This window comes from Blastomyces dermatitidis (assembly GCF_000003525.1).
Source record: "Blastomyces dermatitidis ER-3 genomic scaffold supercont1.7, whole genome shotgun sequence".
NCBI lineage: Eukaryota > Fungi > Ascomycota > Eurotiomycetes > Onygenales > Ajellomycetaceae > Blastomyces > Blastomyces dermatitidis.
Window position 1 is genome coordinate 3,138,285 of NW_025544780.1, and position 14,431 is coordinate 3,152,715.

The window sequence follows — 14,431 nt, forward strand, 5'->3', positions numbered from 1 at the left end:
GGAAAAAACAAGAACAACGTAAAACCCACCTCACCTATTCCCCTATATAAACAATACAGTCACCTTTGTTGATATACATACAACCCAGTGGGCCTTGTGAATATCATCACCTTCCCTTTCGATGGCTTCCATCCTCTGGGCGGAAGTTCCATTTTTTTTTCTGTTCTTGCCCTCTCAATTTTTCCATTCTGGTAATACCGCGGTATTACCACGCCATTCTCTTATCTCTAACCTACGTATATCAAAATACGATACTGTTTTCATGTTCCCTCCCATGACTGCACTTGCCTCCCCTGGATGTTTGCTGTTCCTCAACGACAAAACATCCCAACTTCGCTGTCTCTCTCGTCAACTCTTCAACCTCACCTTCTCAACCTCTCTTCTACCGCCCTCAACCAGCCGCGAAGAGAGACCGTTCTGTTGTTCATTTCTATCACTGAGGTGCATCTATATCTCCCAATTGCTGCTTCTGTAGCCCCTTTTTCGTCCCTCTCTGTTTTCTACTGTCTCTGCGGTGCCTGTGTATCTGTGTTAAGCTAGGCTGCCTGTTCTCTCTGTTGTTGCCATATTCCCTTCCACGGACTTTTCTCCGTGGACCGTTCAGTTATCATCTTCGAAAAAATCATGCCTTCTTCTATTCTCAAATGCATTATATGCCCCAGGAAGCCCAATTTCAGTGATGTGTCACACCTCCTGACCCATGTTAGCTCCAAGGGTCATCTCTCCCACTACTTCAAGCTCCAGGTGAGAAGTCACCAGGAGCCTGAAGCTGGCGAATTGCTAGCTGCCTATGACCAGTGGTACAAAGAGCATAACCTTGCTGGCTTGCTTTCAGAACGCATGCTCACTAAGGAAGCCAAGAAGAGTAATTCCAACTCTGCCCCTGTTGGAAATGCCTCGTCCATTCGCAAACCCTCCAAAGTGAGGGACAGTCGTTCGGCCCCCAAACCCCCTGAACAGCCAGCTAGCACTAGTCATCTCCCGGAATACTTAGATCCGCGGATGTCTCTCCCATACATTGCTGCCGACAACAGTCACACTCACATCCAAGAAGCTCCACGGCATACCGCTGCTGCAAATACTGCTTCTATAAAAGCACAAGCTCCAAGTGCTCCGCTGTGGCCTAGGTGCCATCCTAGCCTGCTGTTAACTACTTCAACAGAAAATACGATTGGTTGGAAACCGGTGTCTGATTCCTCAGCATCCGAAGAGATTAGTCCTGCTGGCCGACGGAAGAGACCTTGGGCTGAACAATCTGATAACTCTCGTACTTCTACGCTGCGTCGACCAAGACGCCCGGTCACTCCTGACCCGTTTGTGGACAATGGCTCACCAGAGTATGCCGCTGACGACGATTATGAGGAATCTCCAGCAAAAAGGGATGAAGCCACGAGGCTTAAAGGTATTTTATGGCCTGGTATGGATATTTTTGACTCGGCTACCGAACAAATGAGGAAGAAAAGAAATCAGAAAAAGGATATCAGCATTTTGAAACAAATGGAAAAGACATCTGAAGATGTTGAAGCGACAGAATTGGTTTTCTCTCCAGGAGGAACACTGCGTCGGGAGCGCCCCATCTCGGGGGAAGTCGAAGACAGTAGCCCTCTCACCGGGGAAACTCCGATTCCTAAGCGAATACCACGACCCAGACGACGCCCGCTTGCTCAGTCAAGCACTAACCTCTTCAATCTAAGAGGCCAACGGAGAAAGCCAACCAAAGCGGATCGTCGTCGCCACACCGATTCTCTGGAGGAGTTATCCAGACACGCATTGCCCCTTCTTGATGGCTCTCCCACAAGCCGTTCCCTACAGTATTTCGGTAGCCATTACGCTGCGGGGGATGAAGACTTCAAGTTAACGTTTACTGACTATGAGCAAAAGTCTCGTCTTGGATTTGCAATCTTCAACGACAACAAGGAACAGGTGCAGGCGGCCTTTCGTGAGGCCATCTCCCGTGGAGGGGACGGTACAATAGATGCCGCGAATGCTGCACACGATGCCAAGCCCTCACTTGGCACTTTTACAGGCCCTCGTCTATTTCATCCGTCTGGTGCCTCGAGCAATTACCAGTTTCACGCATCCAAGCCATACAGCCATACCCGGCCCACTGCTATTCCGGAATGCACCATTGGAAAAGAGAATGTCGAGCCTATCATGAATTCTAATGGACGGGTTGAAGCCCATGCCGGCCATAGCAACTGGGCTGGACAGCAATCTGTCGAAGAAGGTCGATACTCAGCCCAATACTTTTATGGATCTGCTTCGCAGCAGAGTTTTGGGGCGTTTCCTGAGAACGATGGATTTGGGTATTCATGCAACCCCTTGTCGTTCTCATATTCTCAAACCCAACCTTGTGATGGGCTGAGCGTTGCTACTCCTCGGTCTCACGCTACGCTTGTAGTGCATGAGAAAGCCCAAAAAGCGGGCGCCATCTCGCCAGACGGAACGGTATCGGACGTCGACCGAGAAGAGTACGGAGATATCTATCTTGATAACCTTACACGGTGAAATCGAATTATATCGTTTTACTGTTTACCGTAGATAAATCTACATCGACTCGAAATGATATGGCAATCAGTTAAACCGGCCGAGTTCAGTGGTTTCGGGGCCGCACGGAGGGGGGTTATTGAATGGCCAAAAGGCGAAGTTAATTCCCGAACATTGAATATAGATAGGTATATCACATACCGTTCCACAACCCTCCCTTGACTTTTATTTTCTACTCTTTTGCAGAACTATTAGAACACCATTCTTTTTTGCATGTTAGCATCCATAAGAGCGTTCATCCCACTTTTGTATTTCCCTACCCGGCTCGAAGAAAAAAGGAAAAATTTGGAGCTTGTCGAAACATAGAGCGTGAATTAGAGTTGTATTTTATATAGCTATTGATACCCTTGGTGCTAGCTTAATATGAACTTCCACCCACCCGGTGTATACAGAAAACTTGACCTCGCTAAGTGCGCCACTTGACCTCATTACATAATCATGACCCTGACCTCGCACAATACAGTAATAATCAGTTGATAATTGACTTTGTTAGAGGATAACGTTGTTGTATATGTGTAATCTACCTAAGGTGAAACTATCCATACCGGAAAAACGTAGGCTTATTATACGACTGGGTTATGGTTGTTCCGCCGTGCCAGTCACTGACACCATCACCGAACTGTAAAATATAATATAATGGTGGATTAGCTGTGGAATCACTGTAAATGAGTTATGAACAGAACAAAATCATCATTGTATTGATAATATCACTGATTTTTATCTATATAATCACTAATTCTAAAAAACATTTCATTCATCAGAATCATTCTCTATTGAAAATCTGTCATATTTCTCTGTAATTTCTCTCAGATTCTCTGAATTATCTCTATATTATTATCATCATTTTCTGTCATATTCATATCAATATTTATTTCAGAGAACTTACAAATTGATATTAAAGTTTGTAAAGAGTCAGTATCAATAATCATTTACTATTTAAGAGAGAAGATTTCAGAGAAATTAAGAGCTATATATTTACTTATCTATATATATTATTATTAACTTCTAAATAAATCTGAGAATCATTTCACTGATTCTAACTTACTGTTTCACTGAGAATGTTGAGAGTTTCAGTGCTACTCATAGTCAGAGAATCAACTGAAGTTGAAAGATTAAAGAAGAAAGAGAGAGAAGAATTAATAACAGTAGCAGAGATATTAATAAAAGAGATAAGAAGAGAATTATTACTATTATCAAATTTCTTATCACTGCTGCTACTATTACTAACTGTAACTGAATTCTTATCAAGATAATCTATAAATCTCTGAATATACTTTATTATTTTATACATTTCAATGATAATACAGCTAGCTTCAGTATTGATATTATTTATTAAATTTATAAGATTCTTCATCACTGATTTTTATTCTTTAATATAATTAACTATTATTCTCAAAAGCTTATAATACACTTTAAGCTTGATAGTTTCAATATTAAGTTTTATCTTTTTAATCATAATTTTCTTCTTTTCTATAATAACTTTTTTCTTTTTAATTTTTAATTTTACTCTTTTAATATCTAACTTGATCTTCTTAATCTTAATTTTAGCTTTTTCAGCAGTACTGATAATAATATTCAAAGCTTTTAAAGCAATAGTAATACTCTTTATATATTAAGCTTTCACTTTCTATTAGTGAGTTTTAACTTTCTTAATCTATTTTAAAAGATTCTTCACTAATTTCAATATAGTTTTCTTTATTATTTTCTTAAAATCATCTGATATAGAAAGATAAAAGTCATGAATTCAGATCAGATTATTAACTTATTTTTTTAATTCTTCAGAAATAATTATACATCTCTTTTTCTTATAATTATAATTTATATAAGATTTTGAGCTTTTCTTTATCTTATTATAAGCAGTATTCAAATAATGAAGAAAAATATACTTAATACAGTACTTATATATTATTTATTTACTGAGCTGCTTTATAAGAGTATTCAGATAGCTGCTTACTTTCTTCTCTTAAGTCTTTACAGTGATAATATAAGTACACTTGAGAGTGTTACTTACTATTTTAATACTGCTGCTGTTATTATTATTACTGTGATTAATACTGATATAATGAATTACTGATATTCTTGATATACTATATAGATAAAATATCTTAATTAGAACTTTTCTGATTAAAAGCTTTCTATTACAACTGACAGAGTACTAATCAGACTAAGAAATAAAGAAGAGTAGAATAAGCTAAGTGAGCTGAGAATGATCTTTACAGTGTATTATTATTATAAGAAGAAGAAAGAAGAAAAGAAGAAAAAGAAAAATATAAGTCTTTATATATATTATTAATTCATCTTTGCAGATTATTATATAATAAATGTAAATACTTTCATATTTCACTTCTGAGTGTAATCAGCATATCTGATGAATTTTATTTATATCTTAATACTTTTTATACAGGCTATTACTGATTGAATTATAGCTATTTTAAATATAAAATCATTTCTATTAACTAGAAATAAGTTATTATTATTATTATTATTCTTTCATTATACTCATATGCAAGCGAAGCTTATGAAGAGTCCTTGCATGATGTTAAATACAGGTCAAGTGTTGATTATACAGAAGGAAATACAGGTGTTGAGACTATATCAAGATAACAAGAACATAGGAAATACAAAGAAGTGACAGTTAGATACATGCGATAATAACTTCCCAGCTCAGGAATATAGAGCAATTTTATTGAAGTGATTTGTACACCTCTGTATTTATTAGAAATCTGAGATGCTTGAGTTTTGGATTTAATGTATTCCCTGCGGGTTTCGAACTCACACACCTTGGTTTCCCACGCCAAGGCGCTACCAGGTGGCCGCATTAACTATTCGGTCACCAGGGCACTAGAAATAAGTGTTCAATACACTGTCAGAAATATATCTATAAAATTCAAGATAAATAAGAAGATTTTCTGATACAGTGAAATCAGTGATTCTGCTGTGACTATAACTATAATTAAATACAAGATAGATAATATAATAACTTTTATCAGTGAATATCAAGACAGATCTATTCTAATAATATATAATAAAGTATATATTAACTAATTTATATATAAAATGCATAGAAAACTAAATATATTAAAATAGAAATAGATTATATCAGAAATCTCTATATTATCTGTCTTTTACTGAAAGTATCTCTGAAAATTTAATCTTTTTTCATATCTTCTTCTATATATCTTTCACTGTATATCTCTTTTTAACTGTTGAGATATTCTGAATTGTCTTTACAAAGTCATCTCTGACAATTTTCTGATATTCAGAAACATTGCTTATCAGATCTTAAAATATCAGAATATTTTATCATTGCATTATAACTGCAGTGAAATTTTTATTCATATCAGTATTATTAAATATTTTAATCTGAGTTGTCAGATTGATATATATCTCTATTTTTAAAATCAGTTTCTAGTTTTTGAAACAATTTGAATTATGTTAACTTACATTTCATATATCATTATTCTCACTCAGAGAATCAGTCAAAGTTAATAACTCTCTACACTTAATAAAAAATCAGGAAGAACTTTTCAGCAGTGAATAACTTATAAAAGTAATTAAAAATAATTATTTCTTTATAATAATTATATAAGCTGATTATCTCTGAACTTGCTCTGCTCTTTATCTTTTTCTATTGAATATGATTCTATATTGAAATTAAGTTAGCTAACTTAATTATAAAAGTTTAGATTTCTCTAAGATTTCTCACTGAATTCTCATCAGAGATTTATGATCTTTTATCAAGAATTTATTATATCTCACTGAAAAGTTACTATTTTACTAAATCTAAATACTTATCTTCATTTTCTTTAATAAGCTTGATTTTCAGATCTTGACTGTGTTCAGCATTGTTGTTCTGCTGAATGAGAATATATATGATATTTTATCATTGATTTTGATTATTTTTATAACTATCTGATCAAGATTTTTCTTTATAAAGAATAGAAAATACATTCATTTAATCTCTAACTGCAGATATTACTCTGTTGAGTGAATCTTCTTCTCATATATTTCAGTATCAGAGTGTCTAGTTCTTCAATACCTTCTTGATGAATTGCTTATTAATAAGAAGTTTGAGTTCTTCTCACTATTCTTCTCATCTGTTAAGCATTCTTCATTAATGTCATTGTATGCCTGCTATGATTAAGAAATATTAATATTAAATTTTCTTTGAAATTGATGAATTGTCTCATTAAATCTACTAGATGAGAAAGTTTGAAAAGATCTAGTATATCAGAGTCAATGAGAGTATTCATTTTTGAAATTAGATTGAAATTCTAGTTAATAAATGATACTGATTTCAGAAGCTTACAGAAATATAATCTTGAAATAAAGAAAATAGTTTGATTATTAATATTAATTTAATGTAGATTGTCACTGATTGCAGCTGTTATTAATATACTTCTTCTTAGTAATTCAATCTCATCTCTTTATTTCATCAAGATTACTCACTCACTTCAATTATATCTTTTCAACTACACAACTTGTTTCTACAAATTATATCAGAAAGCAAAATATTATATCTATTTAATTAAAATTTAAAACACTATCTGCTATCTATCTCTAGACAAGAATCTAAAGATGATCAATCAGAATTTCAATCTCAGAGCTCTCTTTTCTCAGAAACTATAAATGAGAATTTCACTGACAGTGATTCAGATAATGATATTTCTGATAAAGAAGTATTACTATTCTCAGTACATTTATCACTTTTAATATCTTATTATTATAAAAACTAACATTGTCTAAAGACAGAGTCATATAACAAGAATGTCACTAATAATATCAAGTATATAGAGTGACTTTTAAAAGCAGACACTGAGAAGAATATTCTGAAGAATATTCTGAAAAATATCTTAGAAAATAATGATTAAGAAGATTCTGATAAGTCAGTCACTAATAATATTGCTATAAAAGATACTGCTATTGAAGATATTACTACTGTCTCTCATTTTACTAATGAATTTATTAATTCTGATTCAATAATTAACATAGCTCACAAATATAGTAACTTTGAAATGAATTCATTTATTTTAATAATGAGACTCTGAGCTGAAGAGTTGAGTATTTTCTGAAAAAACTATCAATCACTGCTGTAAATTCTGCATTTATTGAAGAATATATTACTGATAAGTCTGCTCTCTGAAGACCTATCAACTCTGAAAAAGCAATACAGAGCATAATTTTCAATTTTATCAGTTAAGAAAATATCAATTTCAATAGTGTTATTAATATAAATACTAACTCTGAGTTCTGCTTAGAAAAATCTCACTATATTCTTTATAAGATCACTCTACTTTTAAAATTCAATTTCATTAATATCTGCTCTTCTCAAATCCTCAAATTTTCAGTGATAGATATATATAAAAATGACAGAACTTGTCAACAATCTCACTGAGTTATAATAATCTCACAGTTAAGAGAGCTTTATCAAATATTGTTCTGATAACTTCATATAATATTTATTAATAAATAAACCTCTTTTTTCTTCTGATTTTATTTGATATCAGTATGAGAATCTTGAATACTACTATAAATCAGAACTGAATGATATATCTCATATTAAGAGAGTGCATTTTATCAGACATAATTATTGATATTCAGATATGAAAATGAGATCTTATATAATAGTTCTAAAAGTTTAAGAAGTCATTCACTATACTTCTCAGATAACACAAAGATTATCATTCTTAAATTCACTATTTATCTCATTTGAATTAATCACAATGAAAGATGAGATGAAATATATCTTAATTACTCAGATTCTGAATCAACTTAATGTTCATATAAATACAATATTTGAATCAGATTTCAATCTACTGATAAAATATAAGAGTAATGATCAGTATTTTCTTCATCAGATTATAAGAACTAAGACTGAAGCTGATAAGATATAATTATATTATAAATCTTCACTAATTCAGACTAAGTTAAAAATTGCTGCATATGAATAAGATATTTTAAAAAGTATATTTTACTCTGATATACAAGTTATTTCTCTATCATATTAATTGTTCATTGATGAATTTAGTTTATATTGAAATATGTACTGAAGCTTGATAAATTTTTATATAATTTCTACACTGAGTGCTGTTAAGTACTTAAAATAAAACAATATTTTTACTCTAATCTTTGATTCTTATAATATCAATTTCTCTGATACTATCACTGTATTATTATATAGCTTATCTACATTAAATTGTGAGAGAGTTATAATAAATATCAGTGAAGAAAAGATAAGAGTGATTACATCTTACACAGCATTTCTTGAAGATATATCACAGTAAAATAGCAATACAGAGATTAAAGAATTAACTGTGAGAAGATCTTGTTAAAACTGTTTTATTAAAAACAAGAATCAGCTGAATTTAAACTATGATTTATATAATAACAGCTAATTTCATCATTATATACAGCATTTTCAGACTAAACTAGATAATCTGCTGAATTTTATACACAGAGATTAAATGTGTCAAGAGCAGAGTATAACAGTATAGACAGTATCTCTTTTTTAAATATTTTCAAGTTTGAATTTAATCTTATTTTTTTCTTCAGATTTATATTATAGTGAGTTTGCTGAAATATCAGAGATTTTATACTTATTACTAATCTATTCTGTTCTGTCACTGTATAATCAGTAAGAATACTTCTGAATATTATAGACATTCTTCTTTTCTCACAGTTGAAATTATTTACACAGTTATCAATTACTCATTTTAAGAAGTATCAGCTTCAAGAACATGCTTGAGCTTCAATCATTATATCTCTTTATTATTATTATTATTATTATTATTATTATTCTTCAATTATAGATGTATGCAGTCAGAGACTATGACATCTACCTGAGAACTTTAGTTCTCAGGGTTTTTTCTATGTCTGTAAAGTTAACTATTATACATTCATCAATTTCAGATATGCAAAATCAGAAAATTCCAGCTCAGAATACAAAAACTGTTTACAAATTGCAGTGTTTTAACATCTTTTGATACTTTGAAACCATTTGACAATATCATGACAAAAGAAAAGAGAAAAAGAACACAGTCTCAAAGATAGACACATTAAATAAATAGATAGAAAGAAATTGAAAGAAAAAGATAAAGAAAAAGATAAAGTAAAGAGAGACTATAACAAAACAAATTATTAAAAGAGAGTGTATAGCTGTTTTAACAGACTATATCTGATTTATTTCCTTCTCTTCATACTCAGATAATTCTGAATTTAGTTATTTTCTTGTAGCTGCTTGAGTTTCTGATAGAAAGTCTATTAAGTATTTAATTCCTGTCTCAGTTGAGAATAAGAATCTCATATTTAATTGATTTAGATCATACTTCTCTTTCAATCTGGCTCTGAGACTATTGTATAATGCACAGTGTATTATAATATGCTCAGAATTCTCATTTGTATTGCAGAATGAGCATTCTATTGAGTCAAATCTATCATCAAATCTTTGTATATAAGATTTGAAATAGTCATGTCCTAGTTTCAGCTGTATTATAGATGAGAATATTTTCTTTTTACATTTAATTGAACAAGATTTCCACTTGAGTTTTGTTTCAAATCTTGAATAATGTATACTCTTCTTTTGTTTCTGCCAGCTTTCATTTCACTTGTCTAAACAAGATTCTTTTATTTTTCTCTTTATAAAAGACCAGGACATAATTTTTTGAATAGATCTGCTTAATTCTGCACCCTTTTTTGCAGCTGAATCAGCCAATTCATTATCATGAATATTCATGTGAGCAGGAACTCAGTGCAGATGAATTATCAGCTTTGATATTCTTCTCTTTTGAATTTTCAAAACAGAGTTTAAGATCAGTTCAAGATTCATTTGATCATTATGAATCTGACTATTTCTAAGTCTTTTTAAAGCAGCTTAACTATCAGAGAATATTCATGCCTCTTTCAAACAATTTCCTCTTTTATAAGATTTTATTTCAATGAGTTTGAAAGCTTTCACTATTGCAAATAGTTCAGCATCAAAGACTTCACATTCAGAGCCTAGATTTCAGAAATCTGAGATAAAATTAATATTATCTTCAGTATAAGCAATGTCTGCACCTAATCTATTCAAGTTCTCATTTTTTGAGTCATCTGAATAAACCAGAATAGAGTCATTTATATTGATTGTAGAAATTCTCTTCAAATGCTGTTCATATTCTTTCTCTTTTGATAGTTCACTTATTTGTAAGTCTATAAGAGATTCAAGCTTTTCTCTCCAGAGAGATAACTTCTCATGATCAACTTTTTCAACATTTAAAGAAGAAAATTGATTTTTAATCAGAGAGTATAGTCTGTACAGTTGAGAAGACATTTTCTTTGAAGAATTATTTTCATTTCAATCAAGAAATCTATTCCAATTCAGTTCATTTCCAGAGTTAATTGATGAAAATGAAGAAGAGACTCTTTCTCTGATTATATGATTTGAGCTCATCTTTACAACTCTCAGAGCATAGTTCATACAGGCCTTTTCAAATCTAATAGCAGAAGGAGGAATTGAAGCTTCAATTTCCATTGCTTTAATAGGAGATGATTTGAATGCTCTCAGAATTCTTCTCAAGGCTCTGTTTTACAGACTTTGAAAGAGTTCAGTGAAATTCCCTTGATTATTTCATCAAACTTGAACTTCATAATCAGCTACTGATGTGATACAGGCTATATATAACTGTCTCATAGCCTGAAAGGATAGATCTCTCTCTGTATTTGATAGTCTGATTATGTTGTTCAATAGTCTTTCTGTCTTGACAGTTCTTTGTTGAATGTGATATTTAAAATTCAACTTGGAGTTTAATCATACTCCTAATCATTTGATATTTACACTGGGTTTAATCTCTCTATTTAAAAGAGTTAGAGATAGTTCTTTCTCATTGAGTCTAGAAAAGAAATGAATTAACTCAGTTTTATTCATATCAAATTGAATTTGATTGATATCTGCTCTAACAAAGATTTCCTTTGCAGCTTCTTCAATTACTTTCAAATTCTCTTTGATAGTTTTTGAGCTGTAAACTAGATCAATATCATCCACATAACTCAGAGATCACACTATTCTCATATTTCTATTTTTGAATAGATATGCAGTGTATATTGCAAATAAAATGAATGAGATTGAAGATCCCTGTGATACTCCTATTTTTATCTCAGTCTTGTCTTGTTTTATTCCATCAAAGAAGAGTTATATAATTCTTTTAGATATAAAACAGTTAACTCATTTTATTAGAGAAAGTGACAGTTTTAATATCTTCAATGTCTGAATTAACTTTGACTTTGAAACATGATCAAATGCTTCCTTTATATCAATATAAACTGCAGTTGAGACCAGACCCTCATGCTTTGCTATTTGAATATCATGAACAACTGAGAGAACAGTGTCAATTGCAGAACACTGTTTTCTATCTCTCATTTGTTCACTGAATAAAAGAGAATCATCTATAGAGCTTATAAAAGATAGTCAAGTAGCTATTATCTTTTCTAAAACCTTTTCTAAACAGTTCAATAGAGATATTACTCTATATGACTTAGGAATTGAAGTTTTTCTATTAGATTTTGCAAGAATCACTTCAGTGGCTTCTCTTCAGTATTCAGGATGATATTCATTTTTCAAGAGATTGAAAAAGAGCTCAAAATATTCATTCTTTAAGTAGGAATATATATTTTGAATAATCAAGTGATTAATTGAATCAGGACCTGCAGCAGTTTTAACAGAACTTGAGAAGATAGCTGACTCTAATTCATCTTGTGTAAGATCAGGCCATTCCCAGTCATTTTCATCAATGTAGTTGAGAAGTGATATATTCTCTTTCTCTGAATCTGAATCTGAGTCTGATGAGTTCTGAAAGAGAATTCTCATGAAAGCTTGACATTTTTCCTCAAAAGAGTTTGCTGTATATAATTCATTCTGAAACTCATATTCTAAGGCTGGGAGTTTTGCTACACTTCTTGTTTTAGTATAGTTAAAAGCTTTAAAAATTTCCTTCCCTTGTACTTCTTCAAGAAATTTATTCCAGCAGTCTGTTTTAGCTCTTTTGATATCTGAAAAATATTCATTTCTGACAGCTTTAAACTCTTCATCAGATATTACATCATTTTTTCAATCTCTTCTAGCAGTAGCTAATTCTTTTCTTTTAGATGAGATATTCTCATTTCATCAAGATTTTGAATACTCAGAAGATTTTCTTTTTGAAATATTATCTCTAACACTTATTAGAATAATAGATGTAATAAGCTTCACTCTATTCTCAAGCATTTCATTTGAGATATCTTGACCAGAATTTCAATATAGCTCATTCTGTCTTTCAGATTTTAGCAGTTTTATACTTTCTTCAACTACTTTTCAATCAGCTTTTTCAAAGTTATACTGATTAGAGAGAAGAGGATTTTCACTCATTTATTTTTCACTCAGTTCAATATCAAATTGAATAATCTCATGACCTGATTCTGATGTCTCATTTGAATTAATAAACCAGTTTACAAGTCTTCTTTTCATTAGATTTTGTGACATGAAGATTAGATCTATAATAGACTTCTATTTCATGTCTTTTCTAAAGAATGTTTGTTGATCAGATTTATTAACCAAATCTATTGAATGCTCAAAGGTTCATTTAATCAGATTATCAGCTCTCACTGCTCTCTTACATTCTGAATTTCATCAGAGATGATGTGCATTGAAATCTTCTGCAATTATAGAGTTTCTTGATGAAGTTATGTTCAGAAATCCTCTATCAATTATTCAGATATTGTTATTTTTCTTCAATGACTTTTCATTATAGATATTTATGAGCTGTATAGTATCAAACTCATTTTCTTTATCTATAATATCACTCATCAGAATATCAGGGTCAGACATGATATTAAATCTTAGATTAAATTGATATCTTGATCTCTTTCTTTCATAGATCACTACTCTTGACTTTATCTCAGACTTTTGAGATAAAAAGCAGTAGTAGCTTGAATGAGAAATAACACATTTTTACTCAGCATCAAAATTCAGCTCCTGAAGCAGTATAAAATCAACTTTTTATTCAAATGCAATTTGAAGACAAGAATAAATACAATTTGAGTTTCTATTCACATTATTTTGAATAAATGTGATTTTTGAAGAGTTTTTAAACTTTTTTTGTTGTTTTTGTTGTATATTCATATTAAAAGAGAGTAGAGTAGAATCTAATCACTATTATCAGATAGTAGATTATAACTGTTCTGAAAAGTAGAAATCTCAACTGCTTACATTATATCTAGTTTATTATCAGAGTCATTTCTCAATTCTCTAATCTTAACAGAAGTTTGAGAATTCAAGTTCTATTTACATTTAGCTGAAGAGTTGGAGTTTGAAGACTTAGATAGTTGAGAGTTTCTTCTTTTTAAGCTTGCAGTTGTGAGTTTACTGACTTGACTCTTCTCTTCAGTTCTAGATTGACTTTGAGCTTCATCTTTTCTTCAGTTCTTTTGAGTTCTAGAAGTAAACATACATTCTTTTGAGCTAGATGCATGTTTTTCTTTGCAATTAGAGCACTTAAGCAGAGTATATTGACAAATTTCATCTCTTTTTAAGCATGTTTCACATTTATACTCACTAGTTTTATGATCTCTGGCACAGAATGCACATTTTGAGTCTCTAAAACATGAGATTGCAAAGTGTTCATATCTTTGACAGTTTGAACACTGTGTTTGAGCTTTGAGGTTCATTCTTGAGTCTTTGTATTCATGAACTCTCATTTTCAAATCTGCTACTCTTACTTCAGAGATCTTTGACTGTTCAAGTGTTTTTGTATATACTAGAACAGAGGCATTTCTCCTGCTTTGTCTGAACTCAATTGAATTTAGTCATACAGGCTTCTTTCTCAGTTGAATAGAGTTGTATTCTTTCAATTCATTTTTGAGAAGTAGCATTCCT

At 31.4% G+C, this 14,431-nt stretch overlaps 1 protein-coding gene across 1 annotated transcript; it reads left to right on the forward strand.

The window, feature by feature from the left end:
- Positions 1-624: 624 nt before the first annotated feature.
- Positions 625-2,508, forward strand: BDCG_07022 (uncharacterized protein; the record flags this gene model as incomplete). The annotated part of the gene is made up of 1 exon (XM_045422788.1): positions 625-2,508. The coding sequence occupies one exon, from the start codon at positions 625-627 to the stop codon at positions 2,506-2,508; it is 1,884 nt and encodes a 627-aa protein (XP_045278355.1).
- Between the last annotated feature and the right edge of the window lie 11,923 nt (positions 2,509-14,431).